Source organism: Myxocyprinus asiaticus, chromosome 10 (assembly GCF_019703515.2).
Source record: "Myxocyprinus asiaticus isolate MX2 ecotype Aquarium Trade chromosome 10, UBuf_Myxa_2, whole genome shotgun sequence".
NCBI classification, from domain to species: domain Eukaryota; kingdom Metazoa; phylum Chordata; class Actinopteri; order Cypriniformes; family Catostomidae; genus Myxocyprinus; species Myxocyprinus asiaticus.
Genome location: NC_059353.1, coordinates 7,009,111 through 7,024,588, shown reverse-complemented (window position 1 = coordinate 7,024,588; position 15,478 = coordinate 7,009,111). Strand labels below are relative to the sequence as shown.

The 15,478-nt window shown below is 35.9% G+C and overlaps 2 protein-coding genes across 3 annotated transcripts in view; one reads left to right on the top strand and one right to left on the bottom strand.

The window, feature by feature from the left end:
• Positions 1-4,251, bottom strand: part of LOC127447259 (kinesin heavy chain-like) — a 41,976-nt gene extending 37,725 nt beyond the window's left edge. The window contains exons 1-3 of the mRNA XM_051709024.1: positions 3,662-4,251; positions 714-801; positions 439-512 (exon numbers count right to left, since the gene is read on the bottom strand). Coding sequence (XP_051564984.1) covers positions 439-512; positions 714-801; positions 3,662-3,790 — 291 coding nt within the window. The 5' untranslated portion in view covers positions 3,791-4,251. The remainder of the gene's footprint in view (positions 1-438; positions 513-713; positions 802-3,661) is intronic.
• Positions 4,252-10,762: 6,511 nt separating this feature from the next.
• stac3 (SH3 and cysteine rich domain 3) overlaps positions 10,763-15,478 on the top strand; it is a 50,596-nt gene continuing 45,880 nt past the window's right edge. The window contains exons 1-4 of one of the 2 annotated variants that reach the window (XM_051709045.1): positions 10,763-10,912; positions 11,651-11,713; positions 13,797-13,854; positions 13,945-14,023. In XM_051709045.1, coding sequence (XP_051565005.1) covers positions 13,838-13,854; positions 13,945-14,023 — 96 coding nt within the window. In that variant the 5' untranslated portion in view covers positions 10,763-10,912; positions 11,651-11,713; positions 13,797-13,837. The remainder of the gene's footprint in view (positions 10,913-11,650; positions 11,714-13,796; positions 13,855-13,944; positions 14,024-15,478) is intronic. The other variant, XM_051709044.1, reaches the window with a different exon arrangement.

The window sequence follows — 15,478 nt, the reverse complement described above, 5'->3', positions numbered from 1 at the left end:
GATAATAGTTCTGTTATCTACCTATCTATCTATCTATCTATCTATATATACAATTATTAATTTTATGATTCTTATTTAAATACTCATAGGATAATATAATGTATGTGCTAATATATATATATTTAATATCTACTATGTTTTCATTTTTGTAGTCTAATGATTTAATAGTTGTTATTAAATATCAGTTCTGCAAATTGATTATTGGACATGTAAACTTAAAAATGATCTGTATCACAATTGGCTGTAAAAAATCAGTATCAGTAGATCTCTAGCTACAATATGTGCCATATCAGTCATTTTGTCAATTAAAAATGACCTTTGAATGTCATTCACATTTCACTGAAGTGCTAAATAATGTAATAATATGTCATAAAGAAAAATATCTTAATATAAAATATAATCTCAAATATAATTTGGAGATGAGTGGACATGTTTTACCTCCATGGTATGGGTCTTCCCAGAGGAGGTCTGTCCATAAGCAAAGATTGTGCCATTGTAACCTCCCAGCACATCTACATGTCCACACACACACACATGGGAAACATCAGAGAGTTAATTTCTCTGCAAAATACTCTTCTACATAACAAATATTGACAAGCATATTCATTGATGTAAACAAAAGTTCGAACACAGGCAAAAATTTCAGTCAGTTTTATATACAGTATATTATGGCTCAGATATACTGTATATGATATGGCCTGACACACACTGACCTTTGACGATCTGCTTAGCACAGGTGTTGTACACTTGCTCTTGGGTGGTGTTGGTGGGAAACACACGATCAAACACATAAGATTTACCCTGCGGCAAAAAAAAAGAGATATTTCACACACACCAACACACACACACATGTTGGTGCAGCTATCATTATGAGGACTCTCCATAGACATAATGATTTTTATACTGTACAAACTATAGATTCTATCCCCTAACCCTAACCCTACCCCTAAACCTCACAAAAAACATTCTGCATTTTTACATTTTCAATAAAACATCATTTAGTATGTTTTTAAAATTATTTGAATTATGGGGACACTAGAAATGTCCTCATAAACCACATTTATAGCATAATACCCTTGTAATTACCAGTTTGTAACCTAAAAAAAGTCCTAGTAAACCACTTAAACCTGCCCACACACACACACATTTACACAGACACACGCACACATTTACACAGACACACACACACACATTTACACAGACACACACACACATTTACACAGACAAACACATACATACACACACACACACACACAAGCACATACACACACACACATTTACACAGACACACACACACACACACACACACACACACACACACACACACACACACACACACACACACACACACATTTACACAGACACACACACACACACACACACATTTACACAGACACACGCACACACATTTACACAGACACACACACACACATACATACACACACACACACATTTACACAGACACACACACATTTACACAGACACACACACATACACACACAATGTTGTTGCAGCTATCATTATGAGGACTCTCCATAAACATAATGATTTTTATACTGTACAGTCTATAGATTCTATCCCCTAACCCTAACCCTACCCCTAAACCTAACCCTCACAAAAAACTTTCTGCATTTTTACATTTCAATAAAACATTGTTTAGTATGTTTTTTAAGTGATTTAATTATGGGGACACTAGAAATGTCCTCATAAACCACATTTATAGCATTATACCCTTGTAATTACCAGTCTGTAACCTAAAAGAAAGTCCTCGTAAACCACTTAAACCTGCCCACACATACACATACACACACACACACACATTTACATACACATACACACACACACACACTCAAAGGGACAGAGAGAAGTACATACACATCAAGGGCTAAACCTTCTATTTTATCAGGTAAACTTCTTAGAGGAAAATTCAGGGCTCAATACAAGTTTAGCTCAGTCGAAAGCATTTGTTGCATAATGTATATACCACAAAAAATTATTTCGATACACTCCTCCTTTTTTTTTTTTTTAAAAAAAGCAAAAATCCATGTTACAGTGAGTCACTTACAATGGAAGTGAATGAGGCAAACTTTTGGAAGGTTTAAATGCAGAAATGAGAAACTTATAATTTTAGAAAAGCACACATTAATTCTTCCATTAAAACTTGTGTATTATTTAAGCCGTAAAGTTGTCCAAATTGTTTTTACAGTCGTTTAGGGTTTTAATGTTTACAGCGTAAACATATAACTTTAGAAAAGGTTAGTAAGCAATTTTATCACACTAAAATCATGTTAACGTCTGTTTCAAATCTTTCATTTGGAAAGAAATACAATCTAATTAACATCTGCCAAACATCTACAAAAGATCAGATTTACAAACATTCTAAATCATAAACGTCTCAAAGACATCTGATGAATGTCTTATAGACATCCGAGACATACTTATTGATATACGTCTTTTAGATGTATTGCAGATGAGCAAACGACGTAAAAAATATGTCTTCCAGATGTAAATACACACATCAAATAGATGTCTGGGTGATGTACGTGTGCTATCAGGGAATATAGCTATTATTTATTTATCCACTTTCAATATTTCTACAGTTTGTGGCACTCTTATATGCTACACACTGCATAAAATTCTCAAAACAAGTATAAAAACGTCTATGTTAATTTCCATCTATTAGTCCAAACAGATATTGGCACCTTATACTAAAATAAATCATTCAATATTCAATAGGTTATCATGAGCAAATCATTCTAAATGTCATCGTCACCCTCTACCACACCCTGATCATCTATCCCACATATCACATAATATTAATGTTGACACATACTGTAAATTCAGCTTCATTTGTCCTGTCACTATAAACATTTACACAACTCTAGTATCATATCTGTGTTATCTATTTATTTACTTCTTTCACCTTAGTCAAAGAATACCCATGATCAGCCACTCCCTGTCTTCATTTAAGACAATTAGATTTGTTGTATTACATTAATGAGAATTTGCTTGAGTGTGTGTTTGTGTGTGTGTGCGTATGTTGGGGGATTGGGGGAAAATGTAGGCCTATGTATAATTGCCAAAATATTGTGTTAATGTTCTTAAAATATACTTAAAAATAGAATTTCTTATTTTTTCTTTATTTTTCTATCAGCTGGACATGTTCTTGACAGGTGTGTGAGATTCACCCATAATGTTATGCTTTTATTATGTGTTACTCTATTTAACTACTTATTCAAATTCAGGTCAGGGCACAAAATCAGTCACGTAAATATTAAACGTAGGTCATACAGAAATGGCCTGTAAGGGCCTAAACACAGACTGTAGAATAACATCACTGACATCCACAACTATACATTAAAATTACATTATTGTATACCCTACTACGTATACGCACTAATATATATCAAACACAAACATACAGCCAATTTACAAATATATATATATATATATATATATATATATATATATATATATATATATATATATATATATATATATATATAAACAAATTATGATACGAAACGGGCCCACAGCCTCTATAGTAGCCTATATGTGCTGACGTCATACTGATCCAATCTGCTTTTCATCACTGTAATTATACATTCAGTCTATGAATCAGCATATGTGTGTATGATGTGAGATAAAGCCTCATTCTTACTCCGATGATGACGGTGTCGTCGTCTTGAAATGTGGGCAGAAATTTGTCCCCGCGCAGGACCTCGGACTGATTCAAGGGCCTGAAGCGGCAGAGCACTTTAATATTACACTCAGATATTGCGTCCGTCATGATCTCGTTCGATATATTATCTGAATATTAAAACAGAAGATGATATATAGATTAAAGCAGAAGATGATAGCGCAACTGCCTAAACTCAAGCAAATGGCGGCTGACCGTCGATACAAGAATGTATATGCTGCTGAAATCCTTGGATTACTAATCTTTTGCAGCTATGAAATATATTGTCCTTGAACTTTATGAGGATTTCCCTTTAAAGCGATCAGCTGCTGATCCGGTCGTTATTGTTGTGAAGCGGCGGTCGCAGTGATGTGATAGCGAAGGATGCTGCTGTTGTCATGAGGGATGCGGCGGAGGCAGGGCGTGTCAGTCTGGACCACTCACACTGAAGGACGATTCTCGTGAAGCACTTGGTCAAAACAGGCGGGGCTTAGCGGCTCAGACGATGTCTTTACATTATAATCTTATAATTGTAACTTTACACTGCGCATTTTCAGCGAAAGAGCGAATAGGCGGTGTTGTCACGTGATACTTGTTCCTTTTCATAGCGCGGGTCGGGATGGACCAATCACAGTCGTTTGTGATTACTAAATACGGCATATTATTTAATAATTTTAAAGAGGTTTCTGAGGATAATTTCTGTTTGGATTTTAGGTACCAATCTTTGAACTGGAATGGATTCAAAAGATTATACATTCTAATGTAGAAATGTCTGCAGTAAGACACACATTTGCCTGTAATTTAAATGCGGTCACACGGAGGACTGATCCATTGAGCCGCCGAGCGCCCCCTGGAGGAAAACAACATTTGTGTCTCATACTGTGGAGATCGGCTCGTTGACTCCAAGAGGTCCTCGCTGCGGACCGTAGCACGATGACGTGGTGGATTTTATCTACTATGTCACGGACATCCATTACTAGTGGATTAAATCCATGTTTTACAGTTAGCTAAACTTAAAAGATATGAAGAGGAGACTGTCTTTCTAAAATAATGACTCTCCCCAAAAAAGAACTGGATGGCTTGTTGGATGCAGAAATGATAGACCTGGCTGAATTGCAAACTCATTTAGGCTCATTGTATAAGTATAGAGCAGATGGTTCCTTTATTCGCTGGAGAAGAAGATGGCTAGAGCAAGGAGAGCAAAGTTCAGCATATTTCTTTTGGATGGAAAATCATAATGCTAAGAACTTTACGGTTAACTCTCTGAAAATCAATGGTATTGTCACATCTGATTCTAAAGAAATTGGTTCTTTTTGTGCAAACTTCTGTTCTAATCTCTATAAATCAAAATTTTGTAAGAACTCAGCTTCTCTATTTTTCCAGTCTTTAAAGGACATTAAGACATTATCTAATGATGTAAAGAGTGCTTGTGATAATGATATATCTTGTCGAAATATTTGAGTCTATCGATGCTCTTAAGAACAATAAGTCTCCAGGTATGGATGGGCTGACAGCCGAATTTAATAAAAGCTTTGCTCAAGAATTAGCGCCTTTCTTGCTTGAGACTTATTTAGAGAGTACTGATTCGGAAATACTCCCACCTACCTTATCACAGGGGTTCCTCACTTTAATACCTAAACCTAAGAAAGATACTCTCTTGATAGATAATTGGCACCCAATCTGTCTTTTAAACAATGATTATAAGGTATTAGCTCTAATAATGGCCAAAAGACTCAAATGTGTTGGGCACAATTATAGATGAAGCTCAGTCTGGCCTTATCGCAAAAAGACATATCGCTAACAATATACGCCTTGTTCTAGATTAGCTAGACTATAATGAGCTGATTACAGAAAAAAGCTTGATTCTCTTTTTAGATTTTTACAACGCTTTTGATTCCCATGAGCACGAACTCCTTTTTCAGTCCCTTTACAAATTTGGCTTTGGTGATCCCTTCTGTAAAATTATTCGAATGCTATATAAAAACGGCAATTGCTCAATTAAAATTAATTCTGGTACTTCTCCTAGGTTCGGAGAGTTTAGAGGAGTTCGTCAGGGCTGCCCTGTCTCGCCTTACATGTTCTTAATAGCTGCTCAACTTCTCACGTCTTTTCTGCTGAATAGCCAATTACAAGGAATTAATATAGCTGATAAACATATTCTTGTAAGCTAACTAGCTAACGACACCACACTTTTTTTGAAAGATGATTTACAGATACCTGTTGCTATTAGTTATATTAAGGTCTTTTCCAAAGCTTCTGGTCTAACTTTGAATTTCGATAAATGCGAATTGCTCGCTATAAAATCTTGTTCTGCCTCATCCCTGTATAATATTCCTGTATAAGTCTCAAGTGAGTTATTTAGGTGTAACCATTTGCAAAGGTGATAGTATGAGAAGTAGCTTAAAATATGATCCAGTGGTTGCAAAAGCTAAGAAGAAATTGAATTCCTGTCTACAAAGAGATTTGTCACTAAGAGGAAGGGCTCTTCTCTCTAAAGCTGAGGGTATCTCTAGATTGACATACCCTGCTCTTTCAATGCATGTGGATAAATCTGTCTGTGCAGAGATTGACCAAATGCTTTTTAATTTCTTATGGAGACACAAAAGGCACTACATTAAAAAATCTGTTGTTATAAACAGCTATGAACATGGGGGCCTACATTTTCTTGACTTTTCTTCTTTAAACTATACATTTCAAATAAATTGGTTAAGGCAATTCTTAAATGACCCTGAATCTATGTGGAATGCCATTCCCAAATATATTTTCTCTAAAGTGGGTGGTCTCTCCTTTTTCTTATTATGCAATTATAGTATTTCTAAATTACCTATTGAATTGTCACATTTCCATAAGCAGGTACTCTTGGCCTGGCATTTAATTTACAAACATAATTTTAGTCCCCACCATTATTTTATTTGGAATAACCAGGATATACAATATAAAAATAAGACTTTATTTTTTCCTGATTGGTTCAACAATAATATTCTTTTGGTTTCTCAGCTTATAAATATGTATGGTTTTTGGCAAAGTACTGTATTCCGGTCACTCCTAGGGATTTCGCTATTGTCATGGATGCTATTTCTTGCAGTGCTATAGAACTTTTAAAAGGCTCAAGTGGATCTTTTCCCCCTTTTACTTCTTTAACACTTCTTTGTTTTTATTTTTATTTTTTATTCAGTTTTGAAAACATATACAGTCCTATTTATTCTTTAATTTGATTTGGGATTAAAATCGTATTTTATACTCTGTCACGTATATTACAGAAGGACAAAGACATACAGTATATAGCCTTTATGTCATTCATACATTAATGATTATAACATGCCGATGACTGCTTCTACACATCTATGAAACAACGTCTCTATAAGACAAGAGTTACAGATGGATCTTTTCAGTCTCTAAACCTTTCAAAACAAAAAGGACAAATAAAAATGGGTAGGCTAGTAGATATTTATTGCCAAAAAGAAGTTATATAAATTATGGCACAAGTAGAGCAGTTTTGTGGAGATAAAATACAAAACATTTCATATATCCAGTATTTAAAATAAACATCAAACTTTGAAGCTGCCAGAGAAAAACAAACATTTATTATATGGATGAATTTATTAAACATTAAATCTTATATAGACACAGATCTACTGGCAGTAGTTAAACTACTCACTTTTAGTTATTCACTAGGCGAATATAGCTAACCTGTCAAACAAAACTGGATATAGGCTATATGCCATACTGACGACAACACTCAATAACAAAATATTGTAAAGAGAATCATTATGTAGCTGTGGGCGTGCACATTAAAAACATCCAGCACATCATGGAAATCGACTACGTCCACTACGTCATCGCGCTACAGTCGGCAGCGAGGACAGTCTCGTTAACTGTGGAAGAAACCGGCAGCCCATTGCGCAGTTTGACAGCGCGTCAGCAGGGGTGTAAAAAGTACTCTGAAATTATGCTTAAGTGAAAGTATGGATACTGAGTGAAAATTTGACTAGTATCTAATAATATGAAGCTTCAAAGAAAGTTAGCTATGTTGTTGTTTTTGAGAGTTGATGCAATGGGAACTCCTCCCAGGAGTGACAAACTCTGAAACCCTCTGGATTGGCAGATGGCGCTTGGCACTCCGCTCCTTATGCGAGCGTCATCACGGGCATATAAAATGGAGCACAGTGCTATTTCATCAGAATTTTTCATTAGAATTTTTCTCTTCAGGGTCACAATAACATCTCTCTTGCTCTAGAAACTTAACTAATCACTTCATAGTTTGTAAGTGCACCCCTGAACAGCGAGTGGGTTATTTTGTTCTCCCTTTCTGTTTCATGTCATGTCCACAGCAAAACTCAAATATGCATTACCCCCTGCCCTCTTACTACACCAGGAGCTGTGCAAGGTTCGGGAAGACAGGGAAACCATGCTGCTGGAAACCATGCGCTGGAGTGGCCCAAACATCCTTGGTTCCCAGAGCTGGTAGAGCTGTTGGATGCTCCCCCGTTGGAAATTCCCTTGAGGAGGAATCTGGAAGAGGTATTAGGGAGGCCAGCAGGGGGTTTATGTCACTCCTGGCACAAAAATTCAAGTAGCTCCAACAAACAAAGATGAGCTGCTTGAATTTTTGCACCAGGAGTGGCATAAAATCACCCAACAGCAATGTGAAAGACTGGTGGAGAGCATGCCAAGACACATGAAAGCTGTGATTGAAAATCAGGAATATTCCACCAAACATTGATTTCTGAACTCTTCGTAAGTTAAAACATTAGTATTGTGTTGTTTAAAAATAAGTATGAACTTTTTTCTTTGCATATATATATATATATATATATATATATTATCATAATGATAATTTTGCAACATACAAATGGAGGCTAAAGAGTAGACAAGCACAGAAAAGAAACTTCTTGTTCAAGAACAATTTCTGAGGCTGTACTGAATTATGATGACAATTCACCTGTAGTCCCAATGTTGTTGCATGTAATTTGTGTATGTATCCTGAGATGGTCTGAGATCATATGCTGTGTTTATAAATGACACTATTCTTGCAAACTGTTTCAAGATGACTGACAGAGAAGAAATAGCGAGTGTCAAATCGCAAATAACCCTCAGAATACGCTCCGAATCAGACACTGCGAATCAGACACGTGCATTGACGGCTTTTCTTTCATTTGTTTTTCAAAATATAATCAAGTGTGTTTCTTTTTTTTCTTTTTTCTTTTTTCTTTTTAATGCCCAATTCCTTACGTGCTCTAAGTCCTCATGGTGGCATAGAGGATGAATCTCAGTTGCCTCCGCGTCTGAGACCGTCAATCCGCACAACTTATCACGTGGCTTGTTGAGCGTGTTACCGTGGAGACATAGCGCGTGTGGAGGCTTCACGCTATTCTCTGTGGCATCCACGCACAACTCACCATGCGCCGCACCGAGAGTGAGAACCACCAGGAGTGGCATAAAATCACCCAACATCAATGTGAAAGACTGGTGGAGAGCAGGCCAAGACGCATGAAAGCTGTGATTGAAAATCAGGGTTATTCCACCAAATATTGATTTCTGAACTCTTCCTAAGTTAAAACATTAGTATTGTGTTGTTTAAAAATGAAGTATGAACTTGTTTTCTTTGCATTAATCGAGGTCTGAAAACACTGCATCTTTTTTTTTATTTTGACCAGTTTTTTTTTCTCCAAAAAATGACAATATTATTATTTGGAATTTGGGAGAAATGTTGTCAGTACTTTATAGAATAAAACAAAAATATTAATTTTACTCAAACACATACCTATAAATAGTAAATCCAGAGAAACTGATAATTTTGCAGTGGTCTCTTAATTTTTTCCAGAGCTGTATATATAAAATTAAAGTGGCTGGTAAAATTGGGCATTAACCCACCACTGTGGCTGGTGGGCAAAAAAGTTAATTTCATACCTGGTCTCATTCCCTACTTTCAGGGAACCAATGTTACAGTCATAAACAAGACAATTTGTAGTGCAACCATAGTAACCATAAAATGTATGATGTTTTACTACAGTAACTATATTGTAACCATGATATTCATAGTAAAACCATAGTATTAATACAGGAAAATCAAAACCATAATCATTCTGCCCAAAAAACATGGTAAATACAGCTTTACTATAGTCACAACATGGTTAATTTGTGATACAAGTATGGCTTTTAAAACCATGGTTTCCACCAAAAAAAAACACACCCTTATGAAAATGAACCATTGTTCCATTACAGTAGACCTGCGGTAACCATTTAACCTTTATTTTTTAAAACCATGGTACATGTACCAAAGATTAACCATGGTGTACTTATAGTAAAACTAACCATGTTTTTTGGCAGAATGATATATATATATATATATATATCATATATATATATATATATATATATATATATATATATATATATATATATATATATATATATATATATTTTACCATAATGCCATGGTTTTCCTGTATTATTACTATGGTTTTATAATGAATATCATGGTTAATATATGTTTACTGTAGTAAAACCATAGTACATTTTGCATTTATAGTTTTACTACAAATATCATAGTTAAACTGTAGTTACTGTAGTTAAACAATGATATATTTTTTGGTTACTATGGTTTTACTACAAATACCATTGTTCAAGTATGGTTATTGTACTTAAACTATGGTTAATTTTTATAAGGGATGGATAAAGGTATTGTGATGGAACGCAAGACTATTCCAGGAAATAAATTCCCTGTATGACAGACTCCCTGTCCTCTAAAAATACAGTATGTTTTGTAAGCCTATAATACCTCAGGTTCGTTTTTGATCTTTATACACTGTAAATGCAGTGAACTTTTACCAGGAAACACCTTTCTTTTGCACCTTTGGAAAATAAAACACTCTGTGACATTGCCCTTGTCCCAGTCACTCTGTTATGCCTCGGGCCCTTGGTGCATCCAGACAAACTGATAACGAATCTGTAAGGCGACTTCATGAACCGACTGCATATGTGCATGTCTGTCAGTGAGAGGGGAGGGGGTGCGTGGGGCTGGGTCATCCAGCATCTGTTTAAACCACTCACAGTGTCACTCACATATCCGCACAAGTATTTGTTCCCCAGTTCAGATCAGTCTGGTTGTGAATGAGTTAACATTAACTTATAAACCTAATATAAACATAAACGTAACGTGTTATTGAACAAAGTCTTTGAACTAAACTTATTCAAGACGTTGGATTTCAGTAAAGCGTAAACCATAAACAGGTATGTATGTTTAAATTAGTTTAGGTCCAATTATTTATGAACAATACTTTTATTAATGAGAATGTGAGCATTTAAAAGTGATTATATTAACATATTTTCAATATGTAGCTTAGAGAAAGTCTGCCTAGCAAGATATCCTAATTTTGGTGGTCACAAGAGTTTCTGGCCCAGGAATAGAAATAGTGAGAGTGTGTGTGTTAGACAAGCTAATTTAATTGATCGGACAGATATTTACAATATACTACTACATTATATGGGCATGCTATTATACAGCATATTTTGACTAACATTTGCAATGAGCTTCACTTCTTTGTTTGCCATTCAGCTACTGTATATGCTATTCAAAATGACTGCTACTGTTCCTGTAAAATCATTATGATTTATTTTTTTAAAGTTGACAATGAGGGGCATTCACATTTTTAATGCAATTACAAATGCATTAAAAATCATTTATATGCGATTATAACAACATGCATAAAAAGGTGACTTTCGTACAATATCTGACAAATAGTGAGCCATTTTACCTCAAATGTTTTAAATGCTTAATAACACTTATTAAAGTGTACCTTAATGTAAAGTGGACATATATGAAGATTTTATTAAGAAGTTGCCAACATTAGAAACCTGTGTACATAATGTACATAAAGTTCAGTATGGTTTAATGGTCATCATCAGGCTTTGTTATATGATATATGCTGTGAATGAGAATGAAGCGCTGAAAAGTGTTTTTGACTTTAGGAAACAAGGACTAGGTAAAACCATTCTTCTGACATCAATGTGACAAGGAAAGTGACAACACAAGTGAGTCAAGACATTACAGTAATTAATATAAACACAAAATGACATAATACCTCCTTTAACTCTCACAATAATATTCGATTTCTGCCACATTGTGACATAACTCATGAATGATGACATTTAATGTTTTTATTAATATTAGTTTGAATAAGTGTGTTAATTAAGCATGTGTAACATCTGAGTTAAAATGGCTCAATATATTCGTCAAGTATTGCATTAAAGTCGCCCTTTTTATTCAAATTTCTTATAACTGCATATCAATGATTTATGGTGCATTTATTAGTCATTAATGAACCCTTTTATAAACCCTTAACAAAGGGAACATTAATGTAAATTGTTACCAAAATATGTGTACTGCAACAAAGTACCTTGGCCCTGTCACAACTGACACCCTAAGCCCTTACGGCCCTCCTCTTCCTCTGGAATTTGGTGACGTAAGTGAGTGCAGATCATTGGGGTGCTAGTCAGCAAGACCATGAAGGTTGTAAAAGCATGCATTTGGGACAGATTTCAAGACTTCAATCAGATGAAGCACTTTTATAAGTTATTTTTCAAATGCATACAGTTTTATAAATTATTATTTGAAAAGTCAAGTCATGATAGATAAGGAACACACTAAACTAACTCTTGGATATTTGCTTTTATTAAATGATTCCAAGCAACACATTGATAATAAAGCTTTACACAATTTAATCAATAACCTCTAAAAAACAAAGCGCACATATAACAAAAACAAAACCCCATCATTCAAATATTTATAGAACATATAAACATGATTCAGATACCTGGGTGATTGCAGGCAGGTGCTTAGAACAGTCAAATTTGTAGAAAGGAGAACATGTGTCTCACACACTGCCATAGATTGCAAAATGTTATATTTATAGACACAGCCACACTTCTTCAGGTACTGTATATATATATCGTCGGTAGACCGAACGTTGCAATATCAATAAATATAAGCAAGCTTTTTTTTTTTTTTAATTTGGAATGCCCAATTCCCAATACGCTCTAAGTCCTCGTGGTGGTGTAGTGACTTGCCTCAATCTGGGTGGCAGATGACGAATCTCAGTTGCCTCTGCGTCTAAGACCATCAATCTGTGCATCTTATCATGTGGCTTGTTGAGCGCATTACTGCGGAGACATAGCATGTGTAGAGGCTTCATACTATTCCATGCACAACTCACCATGTGCTCACTCAGCACACCCTGGATTCGAACTCGCGACTCCAGGAGTGGTAGTCAGAGTCTTTACTTGCTGAGCTACCCAGGCCCCCAATATAAGCAATCTTACAAGCTACAGCTGTGTGCACAAAAGTATTCTCTCCTGTCTTGATATTTTAGAGACTCACAATAATTCTGAAATCCTCTTTGAAACAACGATAACAAAGGTTTAGTGTTAAGATGCTTACTTTTATGAATGTAAAACTTCCTAAAGAAAAACTATTCAATCAAAACTGAACAGGAGTAATTAAATCTCTGGAAAACTGAATAAAACAAAGTTTTGAACAAATGATACATAATAGACTAAAAAGTGATACTATTTACACAAGAAAAGCAAGTGATACGTCATTGACAATCAGGAAAAAACTATTTTTGAAATAACTATTTAATCTGCAACTGACATCGCCTCGTCCGCCATGTTTTTTCCTCTGGCACAGACACTCTGAATCAGCAGCAGGGACTGTTAGGTAGTAGACCGCTAGGAGCTCGCACCATTGCATTCTTAGCCAAAGAATGCACCGAGGCCGAAAAGGAGGCATTCGTGAACACCCTTCTGAGTGCTAAAATGTCAAATGGGACACCATACAGTCTTGTGGACTTCTCGGGGGACGCGCAAATGTAGGCCATGAGACCACAAGTCCACACCAAGTGTGCCATTTGGGACAGGGCCATTGATATCCCAATCCTTATTCTGACACTGAATGGATGAAAAAAACTTTGCAGTGATGTTATCAATTGGTTAAATTGTAAGTTTATGTAATAGACTTCATATTCATCTTTTTATGTTCATTTTGGTGTGTTGGTAGAAATGATGACATTATTCATGAACAAAGAGCATCATATTGTAATGTGTGATGATTGTGCAGGTGCTGATTTCTGACTGACTATTGACAATCAAGCAGTGTTTATGGCTCAGTATGACCAGTGAGTGTTTCCACAGCTCATACAGTCTTTGAGGAATGTGTTGAGTGTAAACTGTCCATTTACTCTGGGTAAATGTTGATTGTGTTTCAGACTGGAGGATAAAGACTCGCTGGATATTCATGATAACCCTCCAGCACCAGACAATGTTGTAAAGGAGGAAGACAACACAGTATGTCTGTCAATAATTCTCTCTGTCTCTCTCTCTAACTCTCTCTATCATGCAGCGTTGGGAAGAAGTTAAAAAGTAGTGACACTACTAACTAAACTACTTTTTTTCAGTAGCATTAAAGTAGCTCATCTATTTTCACAATAGGGTAGCTTTTCCAGTAGCATAAGCTACATTTTCCAGCAAGTAGTGGTGTCGAGTCACAAAATGCTACATTTGTCAGTGACATAACATTGTATTGTGAATGCAGGAATGGAGCTGAGGAAGTAATCAAACACACTCACCTAAACTGTCCTTTCTCTCATGTAGCACTGGGAAATCCAACAGATAATTTTCCATCAAATGATCAAGTGAAATGGTACTTTTGGACAGTTCATGTAAATGAATCTGTTAAAATAAATGAATCCCTTATATTTAGCGTTGGGAACTCAGTTTAGTGAGTCCGTTTTTGGACGGTTTATGTAAATAAACTAGTTCACATAAACGACTAACTGATTCACCAGCCTGATCTCACATAAAAATCAGTAAGCATGTGCAAATTTTTCTTTAGACAAAATCGGTATCCGTTGACCGAATTTTAAAACACTGCCCCCAGAGGCTAAAGCGGTAAGTGTTTTAGAGCATATAAACAAGCGTGACATCCATTTATATCCAGGAGAGGTCGCCAGAAGCCCGTTGTAAAGATAATTATTTTCAGCTGTACAGGGGTATAAAACAGTGAAGAGAAATGCTTATTTTATTTAATCTACCCCCCAACCAAAACCCCTAACCATTAGTAGAGACAAAATGCAATGTTAGGGATAAAAATCACACTGATTGTTTATTCAAACATGATTACCTCCTCGTTTGAATGAGGATTGAACTGTGGTCTCTCGTGCAACTGATGCAACGCACTACCAGTTGCGCTACAAAGGAAAATATTAATTCTAATTCATTTTGCACCTCACTATGGGAAATGCTTCAGGAGTTACCTATCATGGAAGCAAATAATAACATCACATCTATCCATGGCAATGACAAACATATCACAGCAGTGACCAACTCCAGAATGGACTTTAGAAGACATTATTCATTAATCTTACAGTTCATAAAAAATGTTTTAAACACTGGACCTTAACACTTACTTAGTTTACTAATCTTAAACCATGATCTGCACTGCACATAAATAACTAATATTGGCATTATACTCATGGTGGTTAGCCAGAGGGGAACTGGCCCCCACAGTGAGCCTGGTTTCTCCCAAGGTTATCATGGCGAGCAGGGCGGGGCCGAGCGGTGTCTGAGCAGAGAGAGGCCGGGAAGATAAGTGGTGAATGAGTTCCACCTGTGTGCCACACCGGTCTCGCATTCCAGTGAGGGGCGGCGAGAGTATTTAAGGAGAGTAGACAGCGGCAGAGAGAGACGCGCGAAGCCTGTCTGTGTGTCTTTATGTTCATACGTAACTGGCTGAAAAGCAGT